The sequence below is a fragment of the Desmodus rotundus genome, chromosome 7, assembly GCF_022682495.2.
Source record: "Desmodus rotundus isolate HL8 chromosome 7, HLdesRot8A.1, whole genome shotgun sequence".
Taxonomy (NCBI): domain Eukaryota; kingdom Metazoa; phylum Chordata; class Mammalia; order Chiroptera; family Phyllostomidae; genus Desmodus; species Desmodus rotundus.
The window spans coordinates 34,415,468-34,429,036 of record NC_071393.1 but is presented as its reverse complement, the minus strand read 5'-3'; the positions used below and the strand labels follow the sequence as shown (position 1 = coordinate 34,429,036).

The window sequence follows — 13,569 nt, the reverse complement described above, 5'->3', positions numbered from 1 at the left end:
ATCTTTTCTCACTGGGCCTATCTGTGCTCTCTGGGCCCATAAATGCTGAGTCTGTCAGAGACCTGAAGTTCCCGGGGGTGTGGGTTGTGGGCCCGCCTCTTCCTGACCGGGCCCCTGTGAGCAGACCTCGCTGTATCCGAGACCACCTGCACAGACACACTGGTGACTGGGCATGGCTGCCTGCAGGAGGCTGCACCATCGCCAGAGCTGGGGTGGCCGGCTCACCCAGCCTCAGGGCCTCCTGGCCACCGGGCTCCCAGCCCCTTCGCGCAGCCGGCCCCGGGAACTATTCTCAGTATTCAGCCGTGTTCTACTGACTCTCTTGTCCATTTGGGCCGTTCCTAGGGCAAGCGGAGGGCTTGCTACAGGGGACTCTGCCTCCCTTGCTGACCCCTTCCAGGCTGGACCTACCTTCCAGATTCCATCCTAGTCTTTCAAAATGGTTGTTCCAGGCATGGCCAAGGACCAGCCGTGCCAGTGTCAGTGAGAATCCCTCTGGGGGGCCAGTTTGACCCACCCCGCACATTCCTGGACTCGGTGACTTAGCTGACCACAGAGCAACTCGGTGCAGTTCCCTGTCCCATCCACAAGGATATCGCGAGGGGCTGCTGGAGTGCACGCCGCTCCTTCTCTTTTTGCAGTTGATTGTTTCATTTTCCAGTCAGCCAACAATCCAACTGCTTAAGCAATGACCGACCTCCAGAGAAAGCAGCGGCTCTGCGGCTTCATCCTCTCCAGCCCTTTGGACGTGAAGTCTGATGAGAGTGACCTTACCCAGTTTGAATTCATAACTGGCAGTTCCTCTTTTATTCGTAGTTACCTTATTCTCACTAGAGGACATTTTTTTCTCATTGCTTTTTTAGAGAGAGAGGAAGGGAGAGAGAAACATCGATGTGAGAGAGAAGCATCAGTTGGTTGCCTCCAGTACGTGCCCGAATCAGGGATCGAGCCCACAACCTAGGTACGTACCCTGACCGGGAATCCAACCTGCAGATCTTCAGTTATGGGATGGCTCTCCAACCACTTGAGCTGCAGTGGCCAGGGTGGGAATTCCTCTTTTAGTGCTTCTAGGCTTTACACATTTGCTATTCCCTTCCAGTCTAGTTCCGGAGCCAGAGAAGAGGCAGAAGCCCAGCTCTCTGGCATAGCCCCCACGGTCAGCTTCCCCTTCAGGTGACTCTTCACGCTGGACTTGTTTTTAGGGTTCTTTGTAGTCTAGTAGGGCATCAGAGTCTGCATTCTCGTCACTCTTGATGATGGACACAGCCTTGTCAGGCTTGGTCTCTATAGTTCATAGATCTTGTCGTCGTGGTCTGCCTTTCCTCGGTGGTCAGACTCGCTACGATGTTTCTTAACCTGTTTTCTCATACTGCCTTGGGGTTGGTGATGGCCAGGAGGTGAGGGCTCCGAGCCTGAAATCTGGAGTGTGTGGCCACTTGAAGGTTGACACTCCACCCGAACCAGGCAAATTTGGCGTCGTCCAGTGTGGAAGGTAGCAGACGCCCTCTTCAACCACAGATTCCAGCACACTGCAGCCCGCGATGAGGTCCGAGCTCTTGCTGGCTAGTGTAAACAGCACTGCAGACGTGGGCTTTGCTGCTGGGAGGGAGATTGCCATGGCGGTGCGGGGTCTCTTGGGTGCATCTGATAATGTTTAATTTTTGTGCGCGCTTGTTGTTTTTTTTAAAAAAAACATCTGTGGTGCGTTAATTTTATTTCTTGAACTTTTCTCTTCCAATTGCTACAAAAAGAGTTTCCATGAAATTAAAAAGGGAAAACATACACACATCTGTGTTTTCACCACCTCAAGGCAACAGCTGGTCTCTCCCTACCCCTTGATCTTTTCCTGTGAGGACGGTACTGGAACCTCACAGAACATGTGGGGAGTGCAAGGGGCCCTGGACCTCCAGCAAGTTCTCGCTCCATGCCTCAGACTCCTTCTCCAAAAACTAAGGATCGAATCGTTGTTCCCTCTTGCAGTTGTGCAGATCACCAGGCAACGTTTATAAAGCACTTGGGGAGGTGCCTGACACTTAGTGTGTGTTTGTTAAACAAGACGAGTAAGTCCCTAGAAAGGACAGGGCGCCCATATTGCCCCCATTGCAGCACAGTGAGGCGGCTGTGGAGTCAGTCCTTCGAGTCAGCAATTAATAAGAGTTCAAGCCCCACCTCTGCCCTTACTGTCACCAGGGGTATGTACGTGGCTTTCCGAAACCTCGGTTCTTCCACCTGTAGGATGGTTACTAATCTGAACCCCACAGTGTCGTGGTGTGTCCGGGGCACCGGATGTGAGTGGGCTCAGTAAGCATGGAGCACTGCGTACCGTGGCAACGGAGCCCCGACCCTCATCTATTTCTTCCATTTTCTCGCTCAGTATCTCTAGGAAAGCATTGCTGTATGTGTCACTTACAATCTCTATGTTTATCGTTTTTAACGGCTGTGTAATATTCCACCGAGCAGAGGCCTCATGCTGCACTTTGTCACTCCGTTGCGGGATGCTCGGGCAGCTTCCGGCACCCTGCTGTTGTAAATGACCCTGCAGTGAGAAGCTCGGTGCTCTGAGGGCTTTGCCACTAAGGAGTGATTTCCCCAGGCAACCTCAGGGACATTTCATTGAGGCCGAGGGACAGCCAGCAGCAGTGGCTGGGGGAAGGAGGTCGTGAACGTGAAAAGCCGCCGTGGAAAAGCTCGGAGGAGGAGCCCTGGAGAGTTGGGACTAGGAGGTACAGGAACTAGATTCTGGTTTTGCCTTTACCACCTTCTTATTGGGTGACCTTGGGCAAATTCCTCCCCTTCTCTGGACCCCAGTTTCCTCCATATAGTGTGGCCAGGGGCCAGGCGGGTTTTGGTCCAGAGTGATGCTGTCCGCTGTGGTAGCCACCACTCATGTGTAGCTATTTCGACTTACATGCAAATTAATAAAATAAAATAACGTATTTCCTTGTCACACTATCTGTATTTTAACCTCCAGCTGTGGCTAGTGGCTACTCCATTCAGCCAGCGTAGGGCACTCCACCATTGCAGAAAGCTCTGTTGGGTGGGGCCAGTGTAGAGGCATTGCTGGGAGCCAGTCAGCCTTCCTGTGCTGTGATTTGGGACCTCTGTCATCATGCCTTTTTACGGAGCAGAGGAGGACGGCAGCCCTCAGAGGACTAATTAAGGACCTAAAGAGGCCAAGTGACTTTTCTGGAAGTGTCCTGAGTCTGAAAAAGCTACACCCTGTTTCTCTTTCCAAAATTTTCAGCTTGGCTTCAGAGAGAAGCTGGGGATGAGTGTGGGCCCCGCTAGGGGTGGTGCCCAAGGGGGGATGGCTTGAAGGCAGGGTAGGTGGTCCCCTGTTTCCTTGAAGGAGAAGGTCCGTGGAGGGCCTGCTCAGGTCTCTGCCCCTGCCTGAAACGCCATCGCCCATCCCCTTGGGCTAAACATTATCCTCTCTAGGATTCCTTTAGAAGCCTGGACTAGAGATCAAAGAAGATGGCTGCCTTACTCGGCTTGTCCCGCTCTGGCTGGCTCAGGCCCTGGGCCGAGCTCTGGGCACTCGCTGGGAGAGGGGCTGTGAGGGGTGAGCCCATAGCACGAGAGGGTTGGAGAAGCCCCTCCAACCCTTCCCCACCACCAGACTCACACAGTCTGGCAACAGCCCGTGGCCCCCAGCTGTACCTGCCCCCAACCCTCTCTTCTCTGCGGAGGGCACGCCTTCTGCAGAAGCTTTTCTGTAGCCTGGAGCTTCTCCGGGGGGAGCAGGAGAACCTGGAGGAAGGGGCAGTAAATGGGGAAGACAAGATGCAAGGTGTGAGGAAGTGAACACAGACTTGACTGACTGTGGTCTCTCCTTTGTCAGGGTGTGGCCACTGCCCTACAGCCTGTGCCCAAGTGTCCCTCTTTCCCCCAAACGAACCACACTCATCTCTCTTGCTTCTGTTTTCTAGGGATCCCGAGACCATGGCCTGTTCGTCCTGAGTCTATGGGGCCACAGAGCCTCCCAGGGGCATTTCAGAGCTCTGGCCCTGTCCAGCCCCTGGACCAGCTTCCAAGCCTCCTTCTCACCCCAGCCTGTGTCAGCGGGACTCCTCAAGCTTCAGAACTCAGTGGGGCACAGTAGCAGTCACGGTAGGTGGCATCTCAACCCTGCCCACTTCCTGGCTTCTAGGGATACCTGAGCCTTCTTGGCCCCTGGAACAGGAAGGACACTTTTATGAACACTATCTGTCAGGATCCTTTTGGGTGCAGGTAACAAAAAATCTATCTCAATAAAATGAAATGGTCAGTTCATGTAACCAAAGTGTCCAGAGGTAAGGTGGCCTTCAGGTAGGGCTTGATCCAGTCTGTGACCAGGATCTGGTTTTCCTCTGTTCCTCTTCCTTGGTGATGACTCTACTCCTAGTGGCATTTCACAAGATATGGTCATGAAATCTGTGCCAGCAATTTGGGGCAACCTGCCTCCAGGTTCAAATCTGGGGTTGGGGTGGAGACAAAATCTGCTTTCCTGAGAGAACAAATAAAAGTCCTGGAGTTGATCTCTTGTGCCCCGTTGGCAAGATTTCGATCACCTGGATCCTTGAACTGGGTGTACAGGGCTTGGAAACATGGATGGTCTGGGGTTCAGGGTCCATCCTTCCCCAACTGTGTGGCCAGAAACGAGGGGAAGGTGTTTCCCAAAGGAAACTTGTGGTCCTGCCGGCAGCAAGGAGATGCCTCCAACTGGGGGAGTCAAATAATGAACGGCTGTTAGACTGAGTCTGCTCTTTCTCAAGGCCCAGGTAGGGTGCTCTCCAGGCAGCTTCTGCTGACGGCTTCAGCCACTGGTTATCTCCACTAGTCCAACCCTTAGCTCCACCCCTTCCACAGAAGGAAAGACGTAAGTTCAGTGTGCATTTTCTCATGAGTACGCTATTGGTTATTGCGTGAGTGCCAAAGTGAGCTGCTTTCTTTGCCTTGGCTGCTAGGAAACTCAGCAATGGCCTGTGGCCCGTTTCTGATAAGTACTCAGGATGCTGTGGCATGTAGTTGCTCAAGAGCCTTGCCTCTGGCTTTATCTTTTTCTCTCTCATTTTCCCCCTTGTTCTGTTTTCTTCTCTTATTTTTGGGCTTCTGCTGTTCTCAGCAACATCACACTCTTTTAGAAGGAGCTGGGTATAAATAACCAAGAGTGGTCGTACATGAAGCATTCTGCACCAACTGCAGCCAAGTGCTAGGCCCTCTCCGTCCTAGGGGCAGCTGGGCTGGGGTGGGGGGTGGTTCTCCCCCAGGCCCAGGGCCAGGCCTTTCCCCAGGGAGTCAGGTGAGCCTGACCTTGGTGGCCCCAGGACAGTGCCCACCCTGCCCTCCACAAGTCAGGACCGGCATTGCTTTGCTTCCACCTGCTTCTCTCTCCCCTCCCTGTCTTATCAGAGACTAATGGAAGAGACTGGGGAGCCCAATCCTCTGATCATTAAATTTGCTTAATGGGTATTCAAGTGGAGTAATGAGAAGTTTAATGCAGTGATTAGATTTTTTAAAAATTAATTAAAATGAGAATCGTGTGTCTTGCCAGCAAATCAACTTGACCCTCCGCGTGAGAGAAGCAGGCAGAGACAGGGAGGGGGCTGGGCTGGCTGGGTGGGTGCGGAGGGGTGGTGCAGCCTTTGGCCTTGGCTCTGCCATTCTCAGAAGTAAGCCCAGCTCTGCTGCCCCCTCAGGCCCATGTCTGGTTCAGCTCCCATTTCTGAGCCCTGGGAGTGCCAGGCCTGGGCCAGTCCTCCGAGCATGGAGGTTTCAGGGGACAGTGAGCAAGCGTGGCTTACAGCAAGGAGCACCAAAGGAGGGTTTCAGGCACTGACAGGCGTAGGCACTTGGGTCGCATCTCATTGCCACATGCCCCCCCCCCCCCCCGCCCCGCACGTTCAGCCAGACCCGAGTTTACCTTAGCTGATGCTGGATCAGCTGGGCTAATGGAGCTGGGGCAGTGGGGTGGGTACTCGAAACCCTGAGGAAACCCACAAACTACTTCTCCTTGGCATCCATGAAGGCCCGTTAGGGGTCATGTGGTGACTCAAGCAAAGTGAGTAGGGGTCCCCGCATAGCTGTCTGGAGCAGAGCACAGGATGGGTCTTGCTAGGGTAGAGGGAAGGCATAGCAGGGACCCCAGAGACAGGCTCTGACACCCCAGAGGCAGAATGTGTTGTTTTCAAAGCAATGGGTAAGGCTGGGGAGAGTCCTGAGCCTTGGTGGGTGGGGAGCAGAAAGCTCCCTTCGTGGGGCCCTGGCCTCAGCCCCCCATGGAGCCCTGATCCTGGACAGACGGAAGCTTGTTCCTGGTCCCACACTGAGCACTGACCCCAGCCCCACACGGGGCATGGGCACGGATGTGTCAGCAGAGACAGGTGTCCAGGTAGGAGGGGTGAACGGCTTTTTTCCCACCCCCACTGCCAGCTTTGCTGCCTGTGGGCAGGATTCCTGTGCCAGGACCCACACAGCGGGGTGGACACGATGAATCAGACGCGGTCCCTGCCCACGGGGCTGGTGGGGGAGGTGATGAGCAAACAGGCAGTGACAGGCTGGCAACCGGAGTTGAGGCCCAGGAGGCCCCGGAAGCCGGGACACTGTGCGTCTGCACTTGGAGCGCTCCTCGGGCAGCAGGTGGGAGGGAGGTGCTGGAGGTGGTCTGGCCAGGGGGTCGAGAGCGGGCCACTGCTCTCTGGGAGGCAGATTGCACCCATGGAAGGGTGGAGGGCCTAGGGTGAGCGATTCCCCCCGACCCAAGAACTGGCTGTGACTCCCTCAGGCCACCCTCAGCTCTTGGTGCACCAAAGGACATCCGGGAGGTTTGAGGGTATGCCAGGCACTGGCTGGTAATATCACCTCACGAGAAGTGTTCTCCTTCATGGCACAGAAGAGAAAGTGGAGAGCGGGGTGGAGGGGGGGGTTGCCTGGTGTTGCTAACCAGCAGCCTGGTGGGGCATGTCCCCAGGTCTTGCAGCCCCCAGGCCTGCACCCCGCTGTGCCAACCAGTGAACTTGGCCTGGTGATGGGGCTCCTCCTCTTCTGGCTCCTCCACCCCCACCTGGATGAGTACAGCCAGAGCGCTGTGGGGTGGGGGACTCGAACTTTGGGCAGGTCAGACTGGTATCCAGGGCTTTCCACACTAGCTGGGCGTGGAAGAGGTGAGGGGCCCTGACTGGGTAGGGGACTAGCCCCTCAAAAGAAGGGCTCTGCTCCCTTCATCCCACCCCTCCCCTCTCTGGATCCCACCCCTCTTGATTTCCACTCCCTTACCCCATTTCCCTTCTTCCACAGCCCAGCCCTTTCTGAATAACCAGGCCTGGAGGAACCCCCCACAGGGGGAAACGAGGCCCTGAGAGGGGAAGGGGCCCACTCAAGATCGCGGGGCTCTTCCTGTCATTTCTCTTTACGGTGAAGGGTCTGCAACCACGTTATCCTAAACTCACACTTTAAACATGTGGACCGTATTAGAGGGGCCTGGGGTGGGGGGCACGTGCACGTAAGTTCACACGGCACCCACAGATACCCTCAGGGAGCCGCCCCTCTCCTGGATGTGCCCCCAGGCATGCCCATCCTCCTTCCCTGGGCTCCAGGAGCTGAAGACCCCTGTGCCGTTCAGTCCTCTCAGCAGTCCGGGAGGACACATTATTTTCTGCAAGTGAGGGAGCCCAGGTCAGGAGCCAGGCTGCGGCCACGCAGATGACTGCTAGGGGGACTGCCTGACAAGCTCAGGTTGCCAGGGTCACCCTCTCCTTGCCTGCAAACAGCTTTCCTTCCAAGGGTCTCCAGCAACTGCCCCCCCCCCCCCCCCCCCGCCCCGGTCCACTGCTGCTTCCCTGCTTGCCTTATGCTCTGGCCAGACACCAAAGATTCCTCCCTAGCACTCCCCACACTGCAGGCCCTACTCAGGCTGCTCCCGCTCCTGCGTGCTCCCTCTGCCCAGATCCTCCTCCTCAACCTTTGCACGCCGGCCCAAATGCCCCTTCCTTTTTTTCTTTCAGTTGCAGTTTACATCCCATATTATCCTGTATTAGTTTCGGGTGCACAGCACAGCATAGTGGTTAGAAAATGAGGCACTTTCCAGAGCGGCCCTCAGCACTCTGTAGATATGTGAAGTCACACCTGGCCCCACACGTAGTTACTGTGACATTATTGGTTATATTCCCTGGGCTGCAACCTGCACCCCTGTGACAACTTTGTGGCCGCCAAACTGTGCTTCTTAATGCCGTGACCTTTTTCACCCAGATCCCAGCCCCGCCCCTCTGACAGCTGTCAGTCTGTTCCCAGCATCCATGTGTCCGTTTCTCTTGTGTGTGTTTATGTTGTTATTTAGATTCCGCGTACACATGAGATCATCTGGCATTTGTCTTTCTCTGACTGGCTTATTCCACTTAGCATCAATACCCTCCAGGTCCACCCATGCTCACAACAGGTAAAATTTCCTTCATATTTAGCGGCCGAGGAGTATTGCATTGTGTATAGATACCACGGCTTTTTTATCCACTCACCTGTTGATGGATAATTGGGCTGCTTCCCTATCTTGGCAATTGTAAATAATGCTGCAGTGAACATAAGGTGCCTATATTCTTTCAAATTAATGTTTCAGGTTACTTTTGGATACATTCCCAGCAGTGGAATCGCTGGGTGGTAAGGCAGTTCCATTGTTAGTTTTTCAAGGAACCTCTATACAGTTTTCCACAGTAGTTACACCAGTCTGCGTCCCCACCAACTTCCTTCACAGACACCCTGTCTGCCCTAACCCCGACCGGAAGCAGGGCCTGTCTCTCCTGAGTGCCAACCCACAGCTCTTTGTCTGCCCCCCTCATAGGCGTCTGATCCCCCTGTATCTGACTTTGCAGCTGTCTGGGGGGCAGGGTTGTCTCCTGGCCTCTGACTTCCCAGCCATGTAACTCTAGGGCCTAGCTCACTGCAGGTGTGCAGGAGGTTGCTGGGGTTCACGCCTTGGGAGGGGATGCACCTCCATAAACTCATCCCTTTTCTCAGCAGTCCTGGGTGAGCTCAGCTGGCCCTACCCTTTCCCTCCACCCTAGTTTCCTCAGGAGACCAGCCACTTTCTTTAAGCCTGGCTGGGCAGAGGTGAGGACTGGCTCTGGCCCTCCAGCCCTCCGGCCCTCCGGCCCTCTCGCCCCAGCAGAGCGCCCTATGCATGCTCCCCACCCGCCCAGGTTCTAGGTGCCGGACCCAGCCAGGCCCCACCCTTGGGTCTTACAAGCACACCTTGAAGCTTGGCAAGCACAGGTATCGGGGGAGTCCAGCCCTGTGTGCTGAGCATGATGGGGGGCTGCATGGACACTCAGCCTGACTTCACCTACGGGTGCTGCAGATTCCCGGCTGTGTGACTTTCAGCAAGTCACATAATTCCCCTGTGCTTCAGTTTGCCCGTCTGTCAAACGAGGCGGTAACAGACCTTCCGAGGGTTGCTAAGAGGATCGAACGACTCAATACACAGATGTACGGTGTGCTGCTGGAATGCTGGCTGCAGCCATCGCTGAGGGAGCGGGTGTGGAGGCTGCTGTGGGAGACGCTCACAGAGAAGGTGGGGGCGCACGAGCAAGCAAGATTTGTGGGGCACAGAGCACAGGAAAGGGCATCTGGGAAGAGGGAACCACACAGACAAAGGCCCAGAGACAGTCTGGGGCACAGGCAAGGGAGCTGGCGTGTCAAGACTTAGGGTGAGAACGGGGTGAGAGGTGACCACCTCGTGGTACACAAGGCTGCATCCTCAGGGACCTTGGGCGCCACACCGAGGGGTCCTGCAGCCTGTGCGGGGCCGTTGAATGGGGTATTTTCTTTTCTTTTTACTGTAAAAGCAACGTTTGCTCATGAGAAAATATTGAAATAATTTATAGAGAAGTGTGTCCTGTTACGTAGGAAAGTTCTCTCTTTGCCCTTAAATCTCATTCGGCCAAGTTCCCACTTATGTTGGTCTGGTGGACTTCCTTCCAGAACTTTTTTTTTGCCTTTAGAAGCATATTTATTAAATTTTATTTAGAGGGAAAAAAAAGAAAGAAAGAAATGGGCCCTGGTCAGGTGGCTTACGTCTGGATGTGCTGAGTTTGTGGGTTCGATTCCTGGTCAGGGCACATACAAGAATCAACCAATGAATGTATAAATAAGTGGAAAAACAGATGCATGTTTCTCTTTCTCTCTCTCTCTCTCTCTCTCTCTCTCTCTCTCTCTGTCTCTCTCTCTCTGTCTCTCCCTTCCTCTCCCTCTAAAATCAATCAATAAAAAATAAAATAATTGCAGTCGTGTGACACACTTTACCCACAACTTCCATCTCTCACTTAGCAGTGTGCTCGTGGACCCCGCCAGCCTCCTGGTGCGCAGACCAGCTCTGCTTCATTTTCGTCGTCGCCTGGTGTTCCGTGGCTCGGGTGTAGCATCATCTATGCAGCTAGGCCTGGGCTGGTGGGTGTTTGCGTTGTCTTCCATTTTTCACTTTTGCCACCATTTTTTTTTTCATTTTTTGTCACCATTTTTCACTTTTCGCTTGTGAATGGCCTTGTGTATAGATCTTGCAGACACATGTAAGCCTGTCTGTGAGGGAGATTTCTGGATGTGGGATTGCCAGGGCAAGGGTTTGCTTATGAGATTTTGGTAGGTCCTGCCACATGGCTGTTCCAAAAGGCTGGGCCATTTCAGGCTCCCGCCCTCCAGTGAACATTAGCACGCTTTCTGATTTTTGCCAGTCCAGGAAAACTTCCCGCTGTGGTTTTAATCCTCACTGTCCTTGCCAGCGAGGCTGAGCATTTTTTTCACGCCGTCCCTGGCCACTTGTATTTCTCCTCTGTGTCTCAACTGTTCATACTCTTTGCCCATTTTTCTTTTCTATTTGTCTTTCTTATAGTCACAAAGGAGCGTTTAGTATATTAGGAACTTAAAACCTTTTGTCTGTTACGTGTGTTAGAACTACAGGGTCAGGCACAAATAATGCCCTTTGTTGTTACAAAATCTTTTATCACAAAATCGTAAGCATGTAGCTCTGTGATATAGCAGTGTCACACTCAAGCACGCCAGATGACATTTTAGGTCAAATGTTCAAATTAAAACTATAAATTACTACACCCGTATTATTACCCTACCAACCACACTCGAGCAGGCGTTCCTTCTGCTGAACCCTGTATTTTTGGTCATCTGCCGTTTGCGTTTTTGACTAAGTTTGGCCCTATAGAAGCTTTAGATCTTTATTCAGTGAAATCGAGCAGACTTCTCCTCTGGGCTTCTGAATTCCACATCTCGAGCCGCAGGGCTTTCTGGAGGATTTTAAGCAGAGTGTGGATGAGGTCAGATTTGTGACTGGTAAAGGTCATCTGATTGCCACTGTGAGCGTGGGGGGTGGCGGGGAGAGGGGGCTGCAAGTCAGGGGGCAGGAGGCAGCTGAGAACTTTGTGCCGGAGTAGGCTGGGGGAGAATTTGGGAGACAGCAAGTTTGAGAAATATTCAGGAATTAGCTGCCTGTGGTGATGGGATATGAGGGCGAGAGAGGGTGAGCGCTGGGGTGTTGGGCTGGTGGGCAGCGTAGATGATGCCACCACCCTGAGCTGGGACAGGGTTAGGGAGGAAACGCATAGAGTTGTGTGTGAGTGCTCACCTTGGCAGGGATGCGTGCACACATGGGTACATGCATGCACATGGGTACATGCATGCTTGGAAGTTCTAGAGACCGGCGCACCTGTGTTGTGGCTTCATGGTGGGTGGGGGCGTCTACTTTTTGGGCAGTTTCTGTTCTCTGTCAAGTACTGTCCCAGGCAGGACACACACGCCCTGGAATCTCTCCTGCCACGGTTGCTCGAGGTCACAGGACTAGTAAGTGACAGAAAGTGTTTTGCTGTTGTTGTTTGCTTTGCTTCCGCCAGCTTGGATCTGACCACCCACAGACAGCATGGTTGGCACCGAGGAGTCTTCCGTTCATTTCTAACCTGACCGCGCCGTTTCTTTAGGGACTCTTAGGGTGAGTGCTGAAGCCAGACTGCCTGGGTTTGAAAGGCAGCCCATCCCTGACAAGGCAAGTTAGCCACCCAGGTGCCTCCATCTCCTGAAAGTGCAGACAGCAGCCGAGCCCGCCTCCTAGGGCATCAGTAGGACTTCGGGGTGTCAGTGCACGGGAAGTGCTCGCCCAGTGGGGGACAAGTGTCTGGTGACTGGGGTGATGACGATGGCAATGGCGCTGGCACTCACCCTCATCTCCTTTCTGCCCCCCTCTGTTCTTCCTCCGCCTGTCTCCCCACTCCTGTGCCAGCTCTGCCTCAGCTCCCCACAGGGACTTCTTCCAACACTTGCCTTCGAAGCTATGTCAGCCCCCAAACCCACGGCAGACCACGAAGTGAAGCCCCGTCAGCAGCAACCACTCAGGGGAGCAATCTGCGTTGCACGCCCGTCCCAGCACTTGAATCAGGTGCGTTCCACGCGCTGGCGTGTCCATCCCAACATCGCCCAGGCCCCTGAGAGCCAGAGCGTGGTGTCCAAGTCGAAAACCCTCTCCTCTCTGAGTGGGGATGCTTAAGTGGACTTTTGAGCCAGGGATCCAGGCTGGCGCCAGCCCGGCTAACTCTCTACTCTAGCCCTAAGCCGGCGCTACACCCCTGACCCCAGGACAGGTCATTCTCAGCATCGCTGGCTGGAAACTCACCTGTGGAAAACAGAAGCGGGAAGCCCAGCAAATCTTGGCGGCAGTTCTTTCCCACCAGCGTATTTAAGCAAATCCCGTGGCCATGAGGGTGGGTGCCAGGTGTCCAAACCAGGGCAAAGCTTCAGGTCTGCACCCAACGTAAATTTTTTCTCATGCCAATAAACAAAACAAAAACCTCACTGAAATCACCAAACTCAACATATGGATTTCTCGTCATTAAAATAAACTCCCCAGTAAATAAATCATGGCAAAAAAGGAAACGGTTTTTGCCTGTTTCTTTGTAGTATTTTGTTTACAGTTACACTGTATTAGTCACAACCTTTTCTTCTTAGCCAGAAGGATAGCAGAACTTACTTCAGACCTTCCCGGGGAATTCCACCCCAAAGCCTCTGAGACAGGATTCTGTATGACTGCTCTTTTGGAAGCCCCCCGCCCCCCTGTTCCCAGGTCCCCAGGTCCTAGCAAGCATGGCTTGTCTTGGGGGCTTCTTTAATTCAAGCAACCCCCACCCCTGCCTCCAACCCAAGCCCCCTCCCCGATTCACCTAGTACCCCTGTGGGGCACTATGCAGTGCCACCGTTTCCTGCTACCCTGACCGAATTCAAAACACAGAAATCTTCACACCAGCATCCACACTTATATACAAGGGACTTCTTGAGTTTTGCCCTCACAAGTACAAGGGTCTTTCTAAGGGCCTCAAAGAAGCTTCACTGTATTCATGTCGGGTCTAGGGGGAGGAGTGTATTCCAGAGCAGCCAAATTTTACTTCTTGGAGAGAGGGAATAGATGCAGGGTGTTTATGGATACAAGAAGCTTTCCCCTTGGGTGGCCTGCCTGCCAGCACCCATTCTTGTCTTGATGGGCTGCCTCCTCTTCTGTCTCCTGGGTGATCCCACACCTGGGTGAATTCCTCCCCGGCCCCGCCCAGCTGTCTA

General features: G+C 53.9%; 1 protein-coding gene and 1 pseudogene across 6 annotated transcripts in view; one reads left to right on the top strand and one right to left on the bottom strand.

Annotated features, from left to right (window-relative positions):
* Positions 1–13,569, top strand: part of LINGO1 (leucine rich repeat and Ig domain containing 1) — a 182,924-nt gene that overhangs the window by 103,341 nt on the left and 66,014 nt on the right. For 3 of the 6 annotated variants that reach the window (XM_045192839.3, XM_053928479.2, XM_053928480.2), the window contains 2 exons: positions 864–961; positions 3,930–4,110. Coding sequence is in view for 1 of the 6 variants with exons in the window: in XM_045192838.3 (XP_045048773.2) it covers positions 8,401–8,413; positions 12,245–12,400 (169 nt within the window). In the remaining 5 variants the exon portion in view is untranslated. Of the gene's footprint in view, positions 1–863; positions 962–3,929; positions 4,111–8,352; positions 8,414–12,244; positions 12,401–13,569 lie in introns of those variants that run through there. The other 3 variants (XM_045192840.3, XM_045192838.3, XM_024557379.4) reach the window with 3 other exon arrangements.
* LOC112301693 (ubiquitin recognition factor in ER-associated degradation protein 1 pseudogene) lies at positions 998–1,618 on the bottom strand (annotated as a pseudogene).